At 43.7% G+C, this 25,423-nt stretch overlaps 1 protein-coding gene across 1 annotated transcript in view; it reads right to left on the bottom strand.

Moving 5' to 3' along the window:
• LOC106586724 (interleukin-1 receptor accessory protein-like 1-B) overlaps positions 1-25,423 on the bottom strand; it is a 468,880-nt gene that overhangs the window by 383,906 nt on the left and 59,551 nt on the right. The window contains exon 2 of the mRNA XM_014174290.2: positions 9,405-9,498. Coding sequence (XP_014029765.1) covers positions 9,405-9,486 — 82 coding nt within the window. The 5' untranslated portion in view covers positions 9,487-9,498. The remainder of the gene's footprint in view (positions 1-9,404; positions 9,499-25,423) is intronic.

The following is a 25,423-nucleotide window of genomic DNA, read 5'->3' as shown; positions in this document are numbered from 1 at the left end:
CACACACACACACACACACACACACACACACACACACACACACACAGGCGCACACACACACAGGCGCACACACACACGTGCCAAGAGCACAAACAGGCACACACACACACACACACACACACACACACACACACACACACACACACACACACACACACACACACACACACACACACACACAGGCGCACACACACACAGGCGCACACACACACGCGCCAAGAGCAAACAACTCTCTGCTCCAATTGTTATTCAACGTTGCAGTTTCTGGCTGGCTACTAAAACCATCGCCAGTGTCCAGCGCTCAAACACACACAAACACACACACAGTCTAACAGCCATGGGGAAAGACATTAGCTGGAGAAACACAGGCACATCCAGACTCCACATCGGAAAATTATGAGATTTTGGAGCGCCGTAAACTCTGGGAATGCCATCCAGACAGTGGAATGGGAAAATAAATTTAATAGCAGCTTTATCCAGTCTCTCCCGAGGGCTTATCAAACTTTCCCTGCCGATCTCTTGTGCACAACTGTTCAAGGATGAAGAATTCCTAACAACTCCCATACCCTACATATTGAAGAACAGAGAATTCCCATTGGATCCAAAATGCTGAATAGATAAAGTAATGAAAATAAATGTTATTACAACAATGGAAATACAATATTTTTTATTCTCTCACTCTGTTCATCTCAAACTCTCCCTGTCTCTTACTTGGAGAGGAATCTGATTTAAGGAGAGAAAACCGACAAGTGAGAATGACCTTTACACTTGAGGAGTAAAGTAGAAGTGTGTGTGTGCGAATCTGATTGTGTGTGTCTTTAATTGCAGCAGTGAGAGTCCACCGTAATCAAACTCATTCACCTACTGTACAGGAAAACAGATGTTCATGACCTTTGAACCAGAGAACAATTACCAGACAGAGGCTTAATCTACTACACTACAACACGCCATTTCAAATATCTCAATTACTGTCACATACAGTGCATTTGGAAAGTATTCAGACCCCTTGACTTTTTCCACATTTTGTTACGTTACAGACTTATTCTAAAATTGATTAAATACTTTTTTTTTTACCTCAATCTACACACAATACCCCATAATGAAAAAGCAAAAACAGGTTTTAGACATTTTTGCAAATGTATATGAAAGAAAAATGTAATATCACCTTTACATAAGTATTCACATCTTTTACTCAGGACTTTGTTGAAGCACCTTTAGCAGCGATTAGAAGTTTAGCACACCTGTATTTGGGGAGTTTCTCCCATTCTTCTCTGTAGATCCTCTCAAGCTCTGTCAGGTTGGATGGGGAGTGTCGCTGCGCAGTTATTTTCAGGTCTCTCCAGAGATGTTCGATGGGGTTCAAGTCCGGGCTCTGGCTGGGCCACTCAAGGACATTCAGAGACTTGTCCCGAAGCCACACCTGCGTTGTCCTGGCTGTGTGCTTAGGGTCGTTGGAAGGTGAACATTCACCCCAGTCTGAGGTCCTAGTCGCTCTGGAGCAGGTTTATCATGGACCTCTCTGTACTTTGCTCAGTTCATCTTTCCCTCAATCCTGACTAGTCTCCCAGTCCCTGCTGCTGAAAAACATCCCCCAGAGCATGATGCTGCCACCATGCTTCACCGTAGGGATGGTGCCAGGTTTCCTCCAGACGTGACGCTTGGCATTCACGCCAAATAGTTCAATCTTGGTTTCATCAGACCAGAGAATCTTGTTTCTCATGGTCTGAAAGTCCTTTAGGTGGCTTATGGCAAATTCCAAGCTGGCTGTCCTGTGCCTTTTACTGAGGAGTGGCTTCCGTCTGGCCAATCTACCATAATGGCCTGATTGTTGGAGTGCTGCAGAGATGGTTGTCCATCTGGAAGGTTCTCCCATCTCCACAGAGGACCTCTGCAGCTCTGTCAGAGTGACCATCGGGTCATTGGTCACCTCCCTGACCAAGGCCTTTCTCCCCCGAATGCTTAGTTTGGCCGGGCGGTCAGCTCTAGGAAGACTCTTGGTGGTTCCAAACTAATTCCATTTAAGAATGATGGAGACTAATGTGTTCTTAGGGGACCTTCAATGCTGCAGACATTTTTTGGTACCCTTCCCCAGATCTGAGCCTCGACACAATCCTGTTTCGGAGCTCTACGGATAATTCCTTCGACCTCATGGCTTGGTTTTTGCTCTGACATGCACTGTCAACTTTGGGACCTTTATATAGACAGCTGTGTGATTTTCCTACTCATGTTCAATCAATTACATTTACCACAGGTGGATTCCAAAGAAGTTGTAGAAACATCTCAATTATGATCAATGGAAACAGGATGAGCTCAATTTTGAGTCTGAATTTTGGCGTTGTAAAGGGTCTGAACACTTATGTAAATAAGGTATTTCTGTTTTTTATGTTTAATACATTTGCAAAAATGTCTAAAACTGTTTTCACTTTGTCATTATACGGGATTGTGTGCAGATTGATGAGGATTTTTTTTATTTAATCAATTTTAGAATAAGGCTGTAACGTAACAAAATGTGGAAAAAGTCAAGGGGTCTGAATACTTTTCGAATGCAGTGTACATTTGAAGTAAATATTGAGATATCTTATATTTGAAGTTGAATATTTTAATGTATTTGGAAATACACCTGGGAAGTATTCAGTATTTACCATACTGAAATACACATGTATTTGAACCAAGGTCTGGTCATTCCCACCGGCCGGTCTGAAAGACAGACAACACTCACAGGACCATGGTTTGGTGTGTGTGTGTGTGTGTGTGTGTGTGTGTGTGTGTGTGTGTGTGTGTGTGTGTGTGTGTGTGTGTGTGTGTGTGTGTGTGTGTGTGAGAGAGAGAGAGAAATGAAGCAGCAGGTTGATAAAAAGAAAGAAAGGGAGGGAGGTTATTTGTGTGCGCGTGCAATAATTTCCTTTTGGTCTATTCCATTGAGTTCCTGAGCAAGATGACCGCTGTATGAATCTGACCAGTTCCATTTGTATTTTCGTGCCTACCTTCGTAGCTAAATGCACACAATAACCCAGTTGATATGAGGCTGTCTCCATCCTTAATGTGTGAGATGACAGAGAAGTGGAGTGTAGAGGACCACTAAGTGACCAAACTGCAGGGTGACATAACATAACTGTTGACTGGTTAAATAACGTAACGGTAATTTACAAAAGGTCCCAGAATTTTATTTTGGGCTACAATCTATGGTAACTTTGATAATTTATACTTGAATAACTTTAAAAAATGTATTCATATAAAATATACATTTTTTTCTTCATCTTTATACACTGAGTGTACAAAACATTAAGAACACCTTCCTAATATGGAGGTGCACCCCCTTTTGCCCTCAGAACAGCTTCAATTCATCGGGGCATGGACTCTACAAAGTGTCAAATGCGTTTTAATGGGATGCTGGCCCATGTTGACACCAATGCTTCTCACAGTTGTGTCAAGTTGGCTGGATGACCTTTGGGTGGTGGACCATTCTTGATACACACCGGAAACTTCTGGGCGTGAAAAACCCAGCAGTTCCTGAACCAAACCGATGAGCCTGGCACCTACCCCATACCCCGTTCAAATCTTTTGTCTTTCCCGTTCACCCTCTGAATAGGGCAGCAGGTAGCCTAGTGGTTAACAGCTTTGGGCCAGTAAACTGAAAGGTTGCTGGGTCAAATCCCTGACATGACTAGGTAAAATATCTGTTGATGTGCTCCTGAGCAAGGCACTTAACCATAATTGCTCCTGTAAGTCTTTCTGCATAAGAGTGTCTGCTAAAATGTAAAAAACATATGTAATCCATGTTCCTATCTACACTGATTGAAGTGGATTTAACAAGTAACATCAATAAGGGATCATATTGTCCCTGAGTTTCCAGGGCAGGGCTGCCCAACCCTCTTCTTGGAGATATACCGTCCTGTGGGTTTTCAGTCCAACCCTAATTTAACACACCTGATTCTACTAATTAGCTGCTCAACAAGACCTTAACTAGCTGAATCACATATGCTAAATTAGGGTTGGAGTGAAAACCTACAGGACAGTAGATCTCCAGGAAGAGGGTAGGACTGAAAACATACAGGACAGTAGATCTCCAGGAAGAAGGTTGGACTGAAAACATACAGGACAGTAGATCTCCAGGAAGAGGGTAGGACTGAAAACCTACAGGACAGTAGATCTCCAGGAAGAAGGTTGGACTGAAAACATACAGGACAGTAGATCTCCAGGAAGAGGGTAGGACTGAAAACATACAGGACAGTAGATCTCCAGGAAGAGGGTAGGACTGAAAACATACAGGACAGTAGATCTCCAGGAAGAAGGTTGGACTGAAAACATACAGGACAGTAGATCTCCAGGAAGAGGGTTGGACTGAAAACATACAGGACAGTAGATCTCCAGGAAGAGGGTTGGACTGAAAACATACAGGACAGTAGATCTCCAGGAAGAAGGTTGGACTGAAAACCTACAGGACAGTAGATCTCCAGGAAGAAGGTAGGACTGAAAACCTACAGGACAGTAGATCTCCAGGAAGAAGGTAGGACTGAAAACCTACAGGACAGTAGATCTCCAAGCAGAGGGTAGGACTGAAAACATACAGGACAGTAGATCTCCAGGAAGAAGGTAGGACTGAAAACATACAGGACAGTAGATCTCCAGGAAGAGGGTAGGACTGAAAACATACAGGACAGTAGATCTCCAGGAAGAAGGTAGGACTGAAAACATACAGGACAGTAGATCTCCAGGAAGAGGGTAGGACTGAAAACCTACAGGACAGTAGATCTCCAGGAAGAAGTTTGGACTGAAAACATACAGGACAGTAGATCTCCAGGAAGAGGGTAGGACTGAAAACATACAGGACAGTAGATCTCCAGGAAGAGGGTAGGACTGAAAACATACAGGACAGTAGATCTCCAGGAAGAAGGTTGGACTGAAAACATACAGGACAGTAGATCTCCAGGAAGAGGGTTGGACTGAAAACATACAGGACAGTAGATCTCCAGGAAGAAGGTTGGACTGAAAACCTACAGGACAGTAGATCTCCAGGAAGAAGGTAGGACTGAAAACCTACAGGACAGTAGATCTCCAGGAAGAAGGTAGGACTGAAAACATACAGGACAGTAGATCTCCAGGAAGAGGGTTGTGCGGCCCTGTTCTAGGGAAACATCCATGTTTCTCAAACGTTACATTTCAAAGTTGTTCCAAACATCACATTTCTAAATGTGAAATGTTAAGTTTAGGCATTAACACTCCACATTTTTAAGGTTAGGGTTAAGTTTAGGCATTAACTCTGAATTCTTAAGGTTTGGGATACCACCCACACACTTACACAAACACCCACACAATAACACCCATACAATAACACCCACACACTAACACCCACACACTAACACCCACACACTTACAATAACGCATGCACTCACACTAACACCCACACACTCACACTAACACACTAACACCCACACACTAACACCCACACCCTAACAAACTACCACCCACACACTCACACTAACACCCACACACTAACACACTAACACCCACACACTAACACCCACACACTCACACTAACACTCACACACTAACACCCACACACTAACACACTAACACCCACACACTCACACTAACACCCACACACTAACACCCACACACTCACACTAACACTCACACACTAACACCCACACACTCACACCCACACACTAACACACTAACACCCACACACTAACACCCACACACTAACACCCACACACTCACACCCACACACTAACACACTAACACCCAAACACTTACAAAAACACACACACACTCACACACTAACAAACACACTCACACACTAACACTCACACCCACACACTAACACCCACACACTAACACCCACACACTTAAACACACTTACACTAAAACACACACACTCACACTAACACACACACTTACACTAATGCACACCAACTCACACTAAAACCCACACACTAACACCCAAAGACTAACACCCACACACTCACACCCACACACTACTACCCACACACTTACACTAACACCCACACACTCGCACTAACAGCCAGGCACTTACACTAACACACACTCACACCCACATACTCTGACTAACACCCAGAAACTTACAATAACACACACTAACACCCACACACTAACACCCACACACTTACACTAACACCCACACACTAACACCCACACACTTACAATAACGCACACACACTCACACTAACCCCCACACACTCACACTAACACCCACACACTCACACTAACAACCACACACTCACACTAACCCCCACACACTCACACTAACAACCACACACTCACACTAACACCCACACACTTACAAAAACACACCCACTCGCACTAACACACACACTCACACACTAACACCCACACACGAACACCCACACCCACACACTTACACTAACACCCCCACACTAACACCCACACACTTACAAACACTTACAATAACACACACACACTCACACTAACACACTAACACACTAACACCCACACACTAACACCCACACACTGACACCCACACACGAACACCCACACACTCACACTAACACACTAACACACTAACACCCACACACTAACACCCACACACACACATGGACACACACACACACACACGGACACCCGCCTATAACACTAACACCCACACTCAGACTAACACACATTAACACCCACACTCACACTAACACATATTAACACCCACACTCACACTAACACACACTCACACCCACACACTTACACTAACACCCAAACCCTAACACCCACACACTAACACTAACACACACACTTACACACTAACACCCACACACTTACACTAACACCCCCACAATAACACCCACACACTTACACACACTTACACTAACACACACACACTCACATTAACACACACACTTACACACTAACACCCCCACAATAACACCCACACACTTACACTAACACACACACACACTCACACTCACACTAACACACACACTTACACACTAACACTTACACACTAACACCTACACACTGACACCCACACACTCACACTAACACCCCCACACTAACACCCACACACTCACACTAACACCCACACACACACATGGCACACACACACACACACACGGACACCCGCCTATAACACTAACACCCACACTCACACTAACACACATTAACACCCACACTCACACTAACACACACTCACACCCACACACTAACACCCCCACACTTACACTAATACCCACACTCACACTAACACACACTAACACCCACACACTAACACCCCCACACTTACACTAACACCCACACACTTACACTAACACACACTAACACCCACACTAACACACACTCACGCTAACACACACTAACACCCACACTAACACACACTCACACTAACACCCACACACTAACACTAACACACACTAACACTAACACCCCCACACTTACACTAACACCCACACTCACACTAACACACACTAACACCCACACACTAACACCCCCACACTTACACTAACACCCACACACTAACACCCCCACACTAACACCCACACACTAACACCCACACACTAACACCCACACTAACACTAATACCAGCACACTAACACTCACATACTAACACCCACACACTAACACTAACACTCACACACTAACACCCACACACTAACACCCACACACGTCCACAAACTTACACTAACACCCACACTCACACACTATCACACACAAACTTACACCCACACACTAACACTCACACTAACACACTACCACCCACACACTCACACTAACACCCACACAATCACACTAACACTTTCACACTCACACACTAACACCCAGAAACATACACCCACACACTAACACTCACACTAAGACACTAAAACCTACACACTAACACCCACACTCACACACTAACACCCAGAAACGTACACCCACACACTAACACTCACACTAACACACTCACACCCACGGACTCACACTAACACCCACACATTCACACTAACACCCACACCCACACATTCACACTAACACCCACACATTCACACTAACACCCACACACTCACACCCACACACTAATACCCACACACTCACACTAAAACCTACACACTAACACCCACACACTCACACTAACACCCACAAACTTACACTCACACACTTACACTTACACCCACACACTAACAACCACAAACTTACACTCACACACTAACACCCACACTAACACTAACACACACTCACACTAACACCCACACACTAACACTATCACTAACACACACTCACACTAACACCACACACTCACATTAACACACACTCACACCCACACACTAACACTAACACACACTAACACCACAAACTCACACTAACACCCACTAACATGTACATATCTACCTCAATGACTCCAGTATACCTGCACATGTTCCATTTATCTTGTATATAGCTTCCTCTTGTAATTCTGTTTTTTTATTAGTTAACATTAGTTAAACTTATTTTCATATTGAATACTGCTGGGTAGACTTGCAAGTTAAGCATTTTTCTGTAGGCCTACTTGTGCATGTGACAAATAAAACTCGAACTTGAAAATTCCATAAAATCCTCAAAAGTTTCCACACACACTAAATACTTAGAAATGCTAATTTCAAGTAAGCCTCCTAACAGACACACACACAGAAACACAATCGATGAAAGGAACATATCAATAACTCAAGAAAGAGAACGCCTACACACACACAAACACAGACACTCTCAAACACACACACTCTCAAACAGACACACAGACACTCTCAAACACACACACACACACACACTCTCTCACACACACACACACACACACACACACACACACACACACACACACACACACACACACACACACACACACACACACACACACACACACACACACACACACACACACAGACACTCTCAAACAAACACACACACACACAGACACTCTCAAACACACACACACACAGACACTCTCAAACACACACACACACACACACTCTCAAACACACACACACTGCAGTGTAGCCTATTTTACACTCGTCTGACCACAGCCGGTCAACTCAGTACTTTACCTGGTAATGAACCAACTAGTAGGAATCTCTGTCCAGATAACTTTAAGGATATGGGGGGAACGCTAGCTAGCTCTGAATGTGTCATCCAGTATATCAGTCATGTTTGAAATTCAGATAGCAGGCAGGTAATCATGCTCCATCCATCCCCCAGAAATGTCAACTCCACATTTAAAAACCTCATCAGACATCTAGTGAATAAGATTGACTCAGACAGAGAAATGGGGAAGAGGAATGGCCTAAGCAATTACTTCAGCTCCATGTCTTTTAATAAGGCCAGTGGAGACACACACGCACGCACACACAGACAAACGCAACGCCCAATCTCCCAACACAGGTGTGAGGAGAAACAGGAAGTAGATAGAGGAAGTGATGTGTATATACCTGAGCCTCTCTTGGAGACCGTCTTCATGCTGCGGGACAGGGTGATGTACAGCAGAATCAGGAGAGGGATAGGAGTCCTCATCTTCCACCAGACCTAGCAAGAGAGAGAGAGAGAGAGAGAGAGAGAGAGAGAGAGAGAGAGAGAGAGAGAGAGAGAGAGAGAGAGAGAGAGAGAGAGAGAGAGAGAGAGAGAGAGAGAGAGAGAGAGAGAGAGAGAGAGAGAGAGAGAGAGAGAGAGAGAGAGAGAGAGAGAGAGAGAGAGAGAGAGAGAGAGAGAGAGAGAGAGAGAGAGAGAGAGAGAGAGAGAGAGAGAGGCCATCTTTTAATAGAAGATAAAGGTTTCCCCACATCGAAGACAGCAGAGCCATCAGAGAAAAAAAATATGTTGTATTTAACCCACACATTCTCAAACACACACACACACACACTCCTGTCCTCACATTCCCTAAGGGCATCTAATGACTTGCTCTGGTGATTGCAATAGAGACAAGTTATCATAGCAGGAGCTATTTGAAGAGGTACCATTCCCTGGCAGAGATGCTGACAAATCAATAAAGAGATAATTACACGTGTAAAGAAAATCATTCAAATGGAGGAGTGTGAAGGTTGGGATGTGGGGGATTTCAATTCACACACGCACGCACACACACACGGACACACACACGGACACCCGCCTATAACACTAACACCCACACTAACACACACTCACACTAACACCACACATACTAACACACACTACACACTAACACCCACAGACTCACACTAACACACACTAACACCCACACTAACACACACTCACACTAACACCCACACACTAACACTAACACACACTAACACCCACACACTAACACCCACACACTAACACACACTAACACCCACACACTAACACTATCACTAACACACACTCACACTAACACCACACACTCACATTAACACACACTCACACACACACACTAACACTAACACACACTAACACCACAAACTCACACTAACACCCACTAACATGTACATATCTACCTCAAATACTCCAGTATACCTGCACATGTTCCATTTACCTTGTATTTGGCTTCCTCTTGTAATTCTGTTTTTTATTAGTTAAACTTATTTTCATATTGAATACTGCTGGGTAGACTTGCAAGTTAAGCATTTTTCTGTAGGCCTACTTGTGCATGTGACAAATAAAACTCGAACTTGAAAATTCCATAAAATCCTCAAAAGTTTCCACACACACACTAAATACTTAGAAATGCTAATTTTACTAAAGCCTTCTCACAGACACACACACACACACACACAATCACGTTGTTATAGAAAATATCCCAGCTGTCTCTATGGACCTTGTAGATCATGTTAACAGATGAAGGCGGTAGGTTCATCTCATGGTGGTAAACAACGTGTGTGTGTGTGTGTGTGTGTGTGTGTGTGTGTGTGTGTGTGTGTGTGTGTGTGTGTGTGTGTGACATTAAAGATGAATGGTTTTCCTGGTGATTAACTGTAAGTGAATAGAATTAAGTGTGTTTAGTTTGGAGAACAGACATCAACACCATTTAGTCCACATTACCTGTCTCTGATGTGCTGTGACAGTACAACATATGCTGCAAGGTGTAATTTGATTGGGTAATCCTTTGTCCTTTCCACTGAAGTGCTTTTCGATTGGTCACTCTCTGTCCTCTGGTGTGCTGTTAGATTGGGCAGAAGCATTACATGACCGAAAGTATGTGGACACCTGCTCGTCGAACATCTCATTCCAGAATCATGGGCGTTAATATGGAGTTGGTCCCCCCTTTGCTGCTATAACACCCTCCACTCTTCTGGAAAGCCTTTCCACTTGATGTTGGAACATTGTTGCAGGGACTTACTTCCATTCAGCCACAAGAGCATTATTGAGGTCGGGGCACTGATGTTGGACGAATAGGCCTGGCTCACAGTCAGCATTCCAATTCATCCCAAAAGTGTTTGATGGGGTTGAGGTCTGGGCTTTTTCCACACCGATCTCGACAAACCATTTCTGTATGGACCTCGCTTTCTGCACGGGGCACTGTCAAGCTGAAACAGGATAGGGCCTTCCCCAAACTGTTGCCACAAAGTTGGAAGCACAGAATCATCTAGAAAGTAATTATATGCTATAGTGTTAAGATTTCCCTTCACTGGAGCTAAGGGGCCTAGCCAGAACCATGAACAACATCCACAGACCATTATTCCTCCTCCACCAAACTTTACAGTTGGCACTATGCATTGGGGCAGGTAGCGTTCTCCTGGCATCCTGCCAAACCCAGATTCGTCCATCAGACTGCCAGATGGTGAAGCGTGATTCATCACTCCAGAGAACGTGTGTGTGTGTGTGTGTGTGTGTGTGTGTGTGTGTGTGTGTGTGTGTGTCTATATGAATCGGAAGTTAGATCGAAAAGACACAATATTTCCACACTGTATTAGCTGGAGCCATAATGATGACAACTAGAATTCAGTGCTCTTTTGCATGAGGAGATGATGGTCTTCAATCCCTACTAATATATCCACCATTTCATTATTTTATTCATAAGTATCAAACAATCAAAACAAAGCTTTTGAAGAACCCTGTAAATGGAAAAGGCCTGCAGATGCAAATACAGTAGAGTGAGTGGGCTGGGCTGGATTCAGTTGAAGTGTTTCTATTGAGACTTGAAAGGCACACAATTCCGTTGTGGCTACCGTAGGAACAAGGGGGTCAGAGGTGACAGCGATCATAGACTGAGAGGAGAGGAGATGAGCTGAGATGAGAGGAGAGGAGGAGAGAAACAACAAACGGCCTTGGGAAGACTGGAGGCAGTTCAAAATCAAATCTAATTTTATTGGTCACATACACATATTTAGCAGATGTTATTGCGGGTGTAGCGAAATGCTTGTGTTTCTAGCTCTAACAGTGCAGTAGTATCTAACAATACACAACAATACACACAAATCTAAAAGTAAAATAATGAAATGAAGTAATATAGAAATATTAGGACAAGCAATGTCAGAGTCTGGAGTATAAATATACAGTACCAGTCAAAAGTTTGTTCACATCTATTTATGTGTGCATTTGTTTATGTATTTATTTATATGTATCTATTTATATGTATATGTATCTATTTATATGTATTTATTTATATGTATATGTATCTATTTATATTTACATGTATAAATACAAGTACATCTATTTATATGTATTTATTTATATGTATATGTTTTTATTTATATGTGCATGTATATGTATCTATTTATATGTAGGGTATTTATTTATATGTATTTATTTACATGTATCTATTTCTGTGTATATGTATTTATTTACATGTATATGTATCTATTTATATGTATTTATTTATATGTATATGTATTTATTTATATGTACGTGTATATGTATCTATTTATATGTATTTATATGTATTTATTTATGTATATGTATCTATTTATATGTATTTATTTACATGTATATGTATTTATATGTATTTATTTATGTATATGTATCTATTTATATGTATTTATTTATGTATATGTATTTATTTATATGTATTTATTTATATGTATATGTATTTATTTATATGTATATGTATGTATTTATTAATGTACAGTACCAGTCAAAAGTGTAGACACACCTACTCATTCAAGGGTTTTTCTTATTTTTACTATTTTCTACATTGTAGAATAATAGTGAAGACATCAAAACTATGAAATAACACATATGGAATCATGTAGTAGCCAAAAAAGTGTTGAACAAATCAAAATGTATTTTATATTTTTGATTCTTCAAGGTAGTCACCCTTTGCCTTGATGACAGCTTTCGGGTGATTGTGAAGGCCAGGTCATCTGATGCAGCACTCCATCACTCTCCTTCTTGGTCAAATAGACCTTACACAGCCTGGAGGTGTGTTGGGTCATTGTCCTGTTGAAAAACAACTGATAGTCCCATAAAGCACAAACCAGATGGGATGGCCTATCGCTGCAGAATGCAGTGGTAGCCATGCTGGTTAAGTGTGCCTTGAATTCTAAATAAATCACAGACAGTATCACCAGCAAAGCACCATCACACCTCCATGCTTCACGGTGAGAACCACACATCATCCGTTCACCTACTCTGTGTCTCACAAAGACCAACAATCTCAATCTTTCCTTTTGTCATTCTCAATAAACAAGGTTGCTCCTGGTCTCTATGCTGCTCCTGCCAGCCACCATGTTGGCCAGTGGTCTCTATGCTGCTCCTGCCAGTCCCCATGTTGGCCAGTGGTCTCTATGTTGCTCCTGCCAGTCCCCATGTTGGCCAGTGGTCTCTATGTTGCTCCTGCCAGCCACCATGTTGGCCAGTGGTCTCTATGTTGCTCCTGCCAGTCCCCATGTTGGCCAGTGGTCTCTATGTTGCTCCTGCCAGTCCCCATGTTGGCCAGTGGTCTCTATGTTGCTCCTGCCAGTCCCCATGTTGGCCAGTGGTCTCTATGTTGCTCCTGCCAGCCACCATGTTGGCCAGTGGTCTCTATGTTGCTCCTGCCAGCCACCATGTTGGCCAGTGGTCTCTATGTTGCTCCTGCCAGCCACCATGTTGGCCAGTGGTCTCTATGTTGCTCCTGCCAGCCACCATGTTGGCCAGTTGTCTCTATGTTGCTCCTGCCAGTCCTCATGTTGGCCAGTGGTCTCTATGTTGCTCCTGCCAGCCACCATGTTGGCCAGTGGTCTCTATGCTGCTCCTGCCAGCCACCACGTTGGCCAGTGGTCTCTATGTTGCTCCTGACGGCCACCATGTTTCCTTTTGTCTTTCTCTATAAACCAGGGTTTCATCCATAGAGACCACTGGCCAACATGGTGGCTGGCAGGAGCAGAATAGAGACCACTAGCCAACATGGTGGCTGGCAGGAGCAGCATAGAGACCACTGGCCAACATGGTGGCTGGTAGGAGCAGCATAGATACCACTGGCCAACATGGTGGCTGGTAGGAGCAACATAGAGACCACTGGCCAACATGGGGACTGGCAGGAGCAGCATAGATACCACTGGCCAACATGGTGGCTGGTAGGAGCAACATAGAGACCACTGGCCAACATGGGGACTGGCAGGAGCAGCATAGATACCACTGGCCAACATGGTGGCTGGTAGGAGCAACATAGAGACCACTGGCCAACATGGGGGCTGGCAGGAGCAGCATAGATACCACTGGCCAACATGGTGGCTGGCAGGAGCAGCATAGATACCACTGGCCAACATGGTGGCTGGCAGGAGCAGCATAGATACCACTGGCCAACATGGTGGCTGGCAGGAGCAGCATAGATACCACTGGCCAACATGGTGGCTGGCAGGAGCAGCATAGAGACCAGGAAGCCCATTCACAGGTCACACTTCCTGTCAGATTGCCTGCCTTCCTGTCTGCCTGGCTGCTGTCTCCCGCTGTAGAGTGTCAAACCGTTCCCTGACACGGTCTGCTCCCCACAACAATGGCATGGTGCTCCTGAAGACCCATCCATGTCAAGCCTTCAAAGGCCCAGTAGGACCAGGGCATTGTGATCCCCACCCCCTCACTTGTCCTCTCTCTCCATTCCCCATCTACTACTTTAGTATTATCTGCGGAGAGGTACAGACTGTGAAACAAAGACTAATTCTCCCAAACAAACACACAGACCGGACCACTAACTCCTCAACCAGAAATATCATGGGGGTTAAAACATTCAAGCTCTTCTGTGAAGTCTATGCCTCTTTGGATGCAGTGAAGAGTTGCCAACACAAACACATGCCAACTTCTCTTGAAGACACAAGTGACTGTTTCCATCATACTCCCTAATATGGTGACTGTCGTAGACCAGGGAAAAACACCCCGTCATCACTTTGAGACTTCTTCTGCAACTTCGATTCATTTTCAAAAAACTTCTCAAAATTCACGTCAAAAGTCCTGTCATCATTTCAAGGATATCGGGGCTATATCCACAGGTATATACTGAATTACCATATCCAAAGTCATGTTCGTAGTCACTTTATTTCACCCAGTAGGAAAAAGGCTTGATTTCCCCAAACTGAAGAAGAAGAATGCGTCGAGCTAGGCTCATTTGAAAATGCCAGACTGAGTTCCTAAGTTCAGTTGTTTCCAGGGCAAGACAGGTAATCAGGTGAGAGAGGTAATAAGGTGAGGTGGAGCGGCATCGCTGAGCTAACGTAGCTTTAAGTGAATATCTCTCCCAGGAATACACACTGGGAAATGTTTCATCAGTAATAATATCCAACCAACCTAAATTAAACCTTTTCATCCGTCTATGTTTACATAGATTTTTGATTATAGAAGTTGTAAAGCAATTTGCCACTATGAAAAGTTAGAGGGATACTAGGGCTGGGTAAAGTAGGGCACAAGACTATGGAATACACACACACACACACACACACACACACACACACACACACACACACACACAGTAATACAGAGAGATGGCCATCTGATAGGAGTAGTGACGGTATGGATCTGGCCCATGTGGATCTCCTTCCACCACGCTGGCCAACACTATGATATATAACCTGACCAGCATCCACACACGCCAGCCAAACTCATTTCCTCCGAGGTGTGTGTTAGGGTGTACACACAGCGCCATGGTGAGATATCCACGTTTCAGCGGCGCGTGACACCACCGCACACGCCGACACACCTCATCACATTCGCTGCTGCTACTGTCTATTACAGTTCCTTCAGAAAGTATTCATACCCCTTGACTTATTCCACATGTTGTTGTGTGACAGGCTGAATTCAAAATGGATTAAATCATTTTTTTTCTCACCCATCTATACACAATACTCCATAATGATAAAGTGAAAACATGTTTTTATACATTTTTGCACATTTATTGAATACTCAGTTAAATAAGTATTCACACCCTTAAGTCAATACATGTTAGAATCACCTTTGGCAGCGATTACAGCTGTGAATCTTTCTGGGTAAGTCTCTAAGAGCTTTGCACACCTGGATTGTACAATATTTGCAAATTATTCTTCTGTCAAGTTGGTTGTTGATCATTGCTAGACAGCTATTTTGAAGTCTTGCCATAGATTTTCAAGATGATTTAAGTCAAAACTGTAACTAGGCCACTCAGGAACATTTAATGTAATCTTGGTAAGCAACTCCAGTGTCTACTTGGCCTTGTGTTTTAGGTTACTGTCCTGCTGAAAGGTGAATTTGTGTCCCAGTGTCTGTTGGATAGCAGACTGAACCAGGTTTTCCTCTAGAATTTTGCCTGTGCTTAGCTCTATTCCGATTATTTTTATCCCCCTAAAAAAACTCCCTAGTCCTTGCCCATGTGAAGCATACCCATAACATGATGTAGGATTGTGGTTTCAATTCCCATGGGGAACCAGTATAGAAAAGTACAATAATGTATTCACTCACTACTGTAAGTCATTCTGGATAAGAGTGTCTGCTAAATGACTAAAATATACACATTTAAAATGTAATGCAGCCACCACCATGCTTGAAAATATGAAGAGTGGTACTCGGTGTTGTGTTCGATTTGCAGGAAAGATATTACGCTTGCTATTCAGGACATGACGTTCATTTCTTTGCAACAGTTTTTGCAGTTTTACTTTACTACCTTATTGCAAACAGGATACATGTTTTGGAATGTTTTTAATATGTACAGGGTTCCTTTTTCACTCTGTCATTTAGGTTAGTATTGTGGAGTAACTACAATGTTGTTGATCCATCCTCAGCTTTCTCCTATCACAGCCATTAAACTCTGTAACTGTTTTAAAATCTCCATTGGCCTCATGGTAAAATCCCTGAGCGGTTTCCTTCCTTTCCGTCAACTAAGTTAGGAAGGACGCCTGTGTCTTTGTAGTAACTGGGTGTATTGATACACCATTGCACAGACACATGTAAACACACACACACACACACACACACACACACACACACACACGATAACATATGCACTATACATACACATGGATTTAGTTCTGTAGATATGTGGTAGTGGTGGAGTAGGGGCCTGAGGGCACACAGTGTGTTGTGAAAACTGTGAATGTATTAAAATTGTATAAACTGCCTTAATTTTGCTGGACCCCAGGAAGAGTAACTACTGCTTTGGCAGCAGCTAATGGGGATCAATAATAAATACAAATACAAAAGTGTAATTAATAACTTCGCCATGCTCAAAGGGATATCCAATGTCTGCTTTTTTTTATTTTCACCCATCTACCAATAGGTGCTCTTCTTTGTGAGGCATTGGAAAACCTCCCTGGTCTTGGTGGTTGAATCTGTGAAATTCACTGCACGACTGAGAGACTTTACAGATCATTGTATGTGTTGGGTACTGCTTGCCTGCTGTCTATAAGCGGAAAATAAGGGTTACGGCCCAGCGTTGGGCTACGATGCCCTGAAAGAAGGGCGATGGAGTTGACTGTCTGCTGCCATTGTTGTAGGAATGTATGTCCCTGGACAGCTGTTTCTCCCTCCCTGCTCCCTTGCATACTGTTCAGCAAATTCAATTATCGTCTCACCCTATGTGTCCCGCTGTGTGTGTGTGTGTGTGTGTGTGTGTGTGTGTGTGTGTGTGTGTGTGTGTGTGTGTGCATGTGGTGTGTCATAGGCTATGCACATATTCCCATATCGACATAGCAATAACATTTTCTGAATGACACTAAAAACACATCCTCCTTCACGGCACCGATAGCCACGAGTGGTGGTTAACATGAGCATTTCACTTTAACCCTGCAGGGGTTCCAGTTGTACAGTATGCAGAGGCTAGTAGTAAAACATTATATATATATATATATATATATATATACATACATATACACAGTCAGAAAGCATATCCTTGCCATTCCTGAACTCAAACTTGACTTTTCCCCTTACTAGCACTGACGTTGCTGATGTTCTGTAAGTGGCTTTGGATAAGAGCGTCTGCTAAGTGACTAACATGTAAATGTCAATGTAGCAGCTCTGCTATCTGCCGCTATGCCATCTTTAAGGCATCTTTAAAACAGATGAGGAAACACACTCAGCCTCCGCCATTTTGGCACAGTATGCTGTGGATGATTGATTGTGTGATTTAAGGATTTAATCCAATTTAAAGACGGCATGCTCGCCGCTCTGAGGTAAAAGACAATCTACTGAGCATTTACTGTAAGAGGAGAGGGAGAGCTAGAGGGAGATGGAGGGGGAGAGGTAGAAGGAGAGGTAGAGGGAGGGGAAAGGGGAAAGGTAGAGGTAGATGGAGGGGGAGAGGGAGAGGTAGAAGGAAAGGGAGAGAAAGGGGAAAGGTAGAGGTAGATGGAGGGGGAGAGGTAGAAGGAGAGGTAGAGGGAGGGGAAAGGGGAAAGGTAGAGGTAGATGGAGGGGGAGAGGTAGAAGGAGAGGTAGAGGGAGGGGAAAGGGGAAAGGTAGAGCTAGATGGAGGGGGAGAGGGAGAGGTAGAAGGAAAGGGAGAGAAAGGGGAAAGGTAGAGGTAGATGGAGGGGGAGAGGGAGAGGTAGAAGGAAAGGGAGATGAAGGGGAAAGGGGAAAGGTAGAGGTAGATGGAGGGGGAGAGGGAGAGGTAGAAGGAAAGGGAGATGAAGGGGAAAGGGGAAAGGTAGAGGTAGATGGAGGGGGAGAGGTAGAAGGAAAGGGAGAGGGAAATGTAGAGGGAGAGGTAGAATGAGGGGGAAAGGGAGAGGGAGAGGTAGAATGAGGGGGAAAGGGAGAGGGAGAGGTAGAATGAGGGTGCAGGGAGAGGGAGATGTAGAATGAGGGGGACAGGGAGAGGGCGAGGTAGAATGAGGGGGAAAGGGAGAGGTAGAATGAGGGGGACAGGGAGAGGGCAAGGGAGAGGTAGAATGAGGGGGACAGGGAGAGGGAGAGGTAGAATTATGGGGAAAGGGAGAGGTAGAATTATGGGGAAAGGGAGAGGTAGAATGAGGGGGAAAGGGAGAGGTAGAATGAGGGGGAGAGGGAGAGGGCAAGGGAGAGGTATAGTTTGCGGTGAGAGGGAGAGGTAGAATGAGGGGGGAAAGGGAGAGGAAGAAGGACAGGAATGGGGAGTGGGAGAGGGAGAGAAAGAAGGAGTGGGCGGGGGAGAGGGAGAGAGGGAGAGGTAGGGGGAGAGGAAGAGGGAAGCCAAACCTAGGGTATGGCAGAGTGGGGTTTGGGGGAGGGAGAGAGAGGGAGAGGTAGGGGGAGAGGAAGAGGGAAGCCAAACCTAGGGTATGGCAGAGTGGGGTTTGGGGGAGGGAGAGAGGTAGGGGGAGAGGAAGTGGGAAGCCAAACCTAGGGTATGGCAGAGTGGGGTTTGGGGGAGGGAGAGAGAGGGAGAGGTAGGGGGAGAGGAAGAGGGAAGCCAAACCTAGGGTATGGCAGAGTGGGGTTTGGGGGAGGGAGAGAGGTAGGGGGAGAGGAAGAGGGAAGCCAAACCTAGGGTATGGCAGAGTGGGGTTTGGGGGAGGGAGAGAGGTAGGGGGGAGAGGAAGAGGGAAGCCAAACCTAGGGTATGGCAGAGTGGGGTTTGGGGGAGGGAGAGAGGTAGGGGGAGAGGAAGTGGGAAGCCAAACCTAAGGTATGGCAGAGTGGGGTTTGGGGGAGGGAGAGAGGTAGGGGGAGAGGAAGAGGGAAGCCAAACCTAGGGTATGGCAGAGTGGGGTTTGGGGGAGGGAGAGAGGTAGGGGGAGAGGAAGTGGGAAGCCAAACCTAGGGTATGGCAGAGTGGGGTTTGGGGGAGGGAGAGAGGTAGGGGGAGAGGAAGAGGGAAGCCAAACCTAGGGTATGGCAGAGTGGGGTTTGGGGAGGGAGAGAGGTAGGGGGAGAGGAAGAGGGAAGCCAAACCTAGGGTATGGCAGAGTGGGGTTTGGGGGAGGGAGAGAGGTAGGGGGAGAGGAAGTGGGAAGCCAAACCTAAGGTATGGCAGAGTGGGGTTTGGGGGAGGGAGAGAGGTAGGGGGAGAGGAAGAGGGAAGCCAAACCTAGGGTATGGCAGAGTGGGGTTTGGGGGAGGGAGAGAGGTAGGGGGAGAGGAAGTGGGAAGCCAAACCTAAGGTATGGCAGAGTGGGGTTTGGGGGAGGGAGAGAGAGGGAGAGGTAGGGGGAGAGGAAGAGGGAAGCCAAACCTAGGGTATGGCAGAGTGGGGTTTGGGGGAGGGAGAGAGGTAGGGGGAGAGGAAGTGGGAAGCCAAACCTAGGGTATGGCAGAGGGGGTTTTGGGGGAGGGAAGGATGGGGAATTTTCGGAAGTTGACGCTCATTTACTGCATTTCTACAAAATTTCAAAACTCTAAAATTATATTAAATACTATTTGAAGAACAGCAAAAACATAAAAATAACCCCAGCCTTTAATGATCAATATCTGGTTTTGAGGTCTGTGGAACGGCATCTACAATATCAACCACTACTTAACCTCATCATAAAATATTTCACTTCCATGTGGAAAGGCGCATACAGTGCAACGTGAAATAGTTGCATAATACAAGCTATCAAGTCACAACAAAGACTACTTCATTAGTGTTGTCACCAGTATCGCAATACTCGGAAGTATCGTGGCAAGGAAAGAAAACATGAAACATATTTAATTTGTTGAGAAAAACAGTCCTAATGTTAGAAACAAACACCATGATGTTGTCACCAGAGTCACATGTGTTTATATTGCAAGCTATAGCACCCACACTTTACCTAAAGTAGGTTTTAATTGTACCATAGAGTTTGGTCTAATTCCTGTTTTGTTTTTGCCATGGAAAATCTGGTATTGTAGTATTGTGACAAAACTACTTCAAAAAACCGACCTCCATAGGCGGCGCTTGAGTTTCATGTTTGGGGAAGCTATTTTCTCACCATAAAATTGCACCATTATAATGAAGGATTGCAATCATTTATCATAACATTTACAGACTAATGTAAGATAGGCTAATATTCCTAATGTGATGAGTAGATTGCATAGTTATATTTAGGCAAAAAATACACCTCAATCACTGTTAGCAAAACAGACAGTTCTGAACAATGCATACCTGAGTGACAGAGCAGGGCTAATCAGAGACAATTCTTCTCCTTTGCATGGGAAAATGGGGCCTTTTATAAACACATTTCACTCAATTCTACTACACTTTATATGACTGGAGACATAAGCAACATATTTTTTAATACGACACAAATTAAACGCAAAATGTAATGTCCTGGTCCCATGTTTCATAAGCTGAAAGAAATTTTCCATAAGTACAAAAAGCTTATTTCTCTCAAATGTTGTGCTCAAAGTTGTTTACATTCCTATTACTGAGAGGGTGTCAAGTGTCAAGATAATCCATCCACCTGACAGGTGTGGCATATCCCGAGTGGCCCGCGGTATAAGGCCCTGCATTTGAGTGCTAGTGGTGTCACTATAGACCCTGGTTCGATTCCAGGCTGAATCACACCCGGGGTTTGGCCGGGGTAGGCCATCATTGTAAATAAGAATTTGTTCTTAACTGACTTTCCTAGTTAAATAGAGGTTAAATAAAATATCAAGATGCTGACTAAACAGCATGATCTTTACACAGGAGCACCTTGTGCTGGGGACAATAAAAGGTCACTCTAAAATGTGCAGTTTTGTCACACAACACAATGCCACAGATGTCTCAAGTTTTGAGGGAGCGTGCAATTGGCATACTGACTGCAGGAATGTCCACCAGAGCTGTTGCCAGAGAATTGTATGTTCATTTCGCTACCATAAGCCACCTCCGACGTCGTTTTAGAGAATTTAGTCTAATTGGTCTCACAACCGCCTGTCAGCTGGATGGATTATCTTGCCAAATGAGAAATGCTCATAAACTTTGTGCACAAAATGTTTGATAAATAATATTTTTGTGCGTATAGAACATTTCTGGGATTTTCTATTTCAGCTCATGAAACATGGGACAAATACTTTACATGTTGCGCATGCTTTTTTTGTGTAGCAGCTTACTCTCGTGACACACAAACAGATCAGTGAAAACTATATTGCCTTGAATACAACCATCTAATCTAGGCCTAGGAAAAGTGGAGACACAAACTGTACAATATGACGTCCGTCTGTAGGAGGACATTATTGTCCTGGTACTTGGTACTGATCCAATGATAAAGACAGTGATATGGAAGGGGGTATCAATAATGCTGATGCTCTCCGAGGTGCCAATAAGATAGGGTACTGTTCGCTCAACTGGGAGCACTGGTGTAGGACATACCTTCCCAGCCAACGCGAGGTGGGGGGCATGGATTATGGGGAGGTCAGGGCCCCCAGATTGCATATGAACATGTCATATGCCATGAAACTTTCAGATTTTGCTGAAAGATCTGATCGAATTGTCATGTTTTTATTGGGGATTTTCATGAATCATTTTCCATATGTTTGTTTTGAACTTTTGCAAAAATATGCCTGTTTTGAGTATCTGTTGACAACTCCGTCAGTGGCTTGACAACTCCGTCAGTGATGGTTAACCCCCTTAAGATAGATTTTTTTTTGTCAATATTCATCACTGTTCTGCATCACATGTTGAAACAATGGAAGTAGTTGCTGTCCTAGACCTAAGGGATAATGTTTGCTTTATAAATGTTGTCTTACGTTCTAAATCCAGAAAAATCCCAAAATGCTAAAGAAATTAGCCCTTGAGCATTTAATAGTGCTATAAAACAACATAAAAAGAAGTTTGGAGATTTGTATTAATACATATTTGAGTAACAGAATGTTAGATTTAAACAATCAAGGCCTTTAAAAACTTGTTGGATAATAATTGTAAACATTAAATGCATTTTATGGTGTCTGACGGTGTTGACATGAATCCAGATAGTTTATTTTTTTCATAAAATGTAACTATTTTAAGTTGTTCCTTAACATGGTGTGATAGCTGATACTTTGGTCTATCAAAATATATATTTCCCATTTTGCTAATTTTAAGACAAATATTTGTGGAAAAAAAGTTGATTGTCCCATTTCTCTCAACCTCATGGCAAAATGTGTAAAATGCATGAGGCTAGCTATTAAACTGCAAATGTTTCTCTCTGCCCCATGGCAAAACATTTTTTTAAATGTATTTAGTATGTACACTACCGTTCAAAGGTTTGGGGTCACTTAGAAATGTCCTTGTTTTTGAAAGAAAAGCATTTTTTTTACCATTAAAATAACATCAAATTGATCAGAAATACAGTGTAGACATTGTTAATACTGTAAATGACTATTGTAGCTGGAAATTGTAGATTTTTTATGGAATATCTACATAGGCATACAGAGGCCCATTATCAGCAACCACCACTCCTGTGTTCCAATGGCACGTTGTGTTAGCTAATCCAAGTTTATCATTTTAAAAGGCTAATTGATCATTAGAAAACCCTTTTGCAATTATATTAGCGCAGCTGAAAACTGTTGTTTCTGATTAAAGAAGCAATAAAACTGGCCTTCTTTAGACTAGTTGAGTATCTGGAGCATCAGCATTTGTGGGTTCGATTACAGGCTCAAAATGGCCAGAAACAAAGACCATTCTTCTGAAACTCGTCAGTCTATTCTTGTTCTGAGAAATGAAGGCTATTCCCTGCGAGAAATTGCCAAGAAACTGAATATCTACTCCCTGTACTGCTCCCTTCACAGAACAGAGCAAACTGGCTCTATCCAGAATAGAAAGAGGAGTGGGAGGCCCCGGTGCACAACTGAGCAAGAGGACAAGTACAATGCTGACCGTGGTTGACTGTGGGCGGTCCTGGTTGACCGTGGGCAGTCCTGGTTAATCACCAGAGGGTTAACGAGGGCCTGTGGGCGGTGAGGTGAGGAGGGGATGCAAGGTTTTAGTCCCACCATACACCTCTGTACTGACTGTGATTAATTACCTGGAGATTCACAGCCAACCCCCTCCTTACACACACACACACACACACACACACACACACACACACACACACACACACACACACACACACACACACACACACACACACACACACACACACACCCCATTACTGGAAGAGTCACAAAGACACAAACAGCAGTGTGTGCAGAGTGCTCCAATTCCCCGGCCCAGTTCTCCAGTTGTGTGTGTTCATAGTCTGGTGCCTGAGTCTACCCGTCTCTCATGGTTACCGTCAACATGGTCTTTAGTAAAGAAGCAGTGACCGTCTCCTACCTCGACCACCCACCTCCCACTGAGGGAGACCACACCACCCTGTTCTTCAACACAACCGAACCATGTCCCATTTAGGCAACTTTTTAACACAGAACAACTCTTGCACTACTGTTGCCCTTTCCAAGCACAACTGCTAAAGAATGGCTCTAAGGCAAGGGGTGTCTCCAACCTTTTCTAGCATGAGAGCTACTTTAAAAAAATGAAATATGTCGCAGGCTAGTCATATTCTTATTTTTAGCTTTCAAATAGGCACATTCTTCTCTTCTCCCCTCTGGCCCTTTAATTGCAAATCTAGTGTGCAGTACAATGTGCCGGTCTGGTGCCGGTTCTGTATTGTTGCAGCTCATTTCAAATTTTGCAAATAACAAATAATAGATACAAATTACATACTTACTCATGATCTACTTCTGCTAGGTAAGCCTACTTTGCTGTTAACATTTTATTGAGAAGGTTTTGGGGAAAGTATTTAGGTTAACCCACAAGATGGTTGGCTCCGTTCACCTAAAAGAGACGTTCATTTGGCTCCCAAATGGTTCTTCGTTCAGTAATGCTTAGAAAAGGGCCTTAAAGCATGAAAAATAACATCTCTAATTTAAAGCCTACAACGTTGCCTACCATGATGTCAAATTGTGAAATGTGAGTTCAAACACATTTTTACCTGACCAAATTACAGTTTTTAACAATCACTTTGGCACTAATTTCGGAACCTTGATGTCATTTTTCAAAACTCTAGACACAAAACTCACAAGCATTGATCAAAATGCACATTTTTCAAAACTCTGACAATTTTTCCAAATGCTTGGATACAATACACATAAAGCTAAAATCATTTGTTCATTGAACTAAAATCACCTGTTCAAAATGACACAACGTAACATCAAAGTATTACCATTTCAAAATGCAATTCACACAATTACATCTGAGATGACTGTCTATTCATTTCATTACAATGATCTAACTATC

This window comes from Salmo salar, chromosome ssa25 (genome assembly GCF_905237065.1).
Source record: "Salmo salar chromosome ssa25, Ssal_v3.1, whole genome shotgun sequence".
Taxonomy (NCBI): domain Eukaryota; kingdom Metazoa; phylum Chordata; class Actinopteri; order Salmoniformes; family Salmonidae; genus Salmo; species Salmo salar.
Note: the sequence above shows the minus strand (reverse complement) of the source record. Positions and strands in the feature narration are given on the sequence as shown.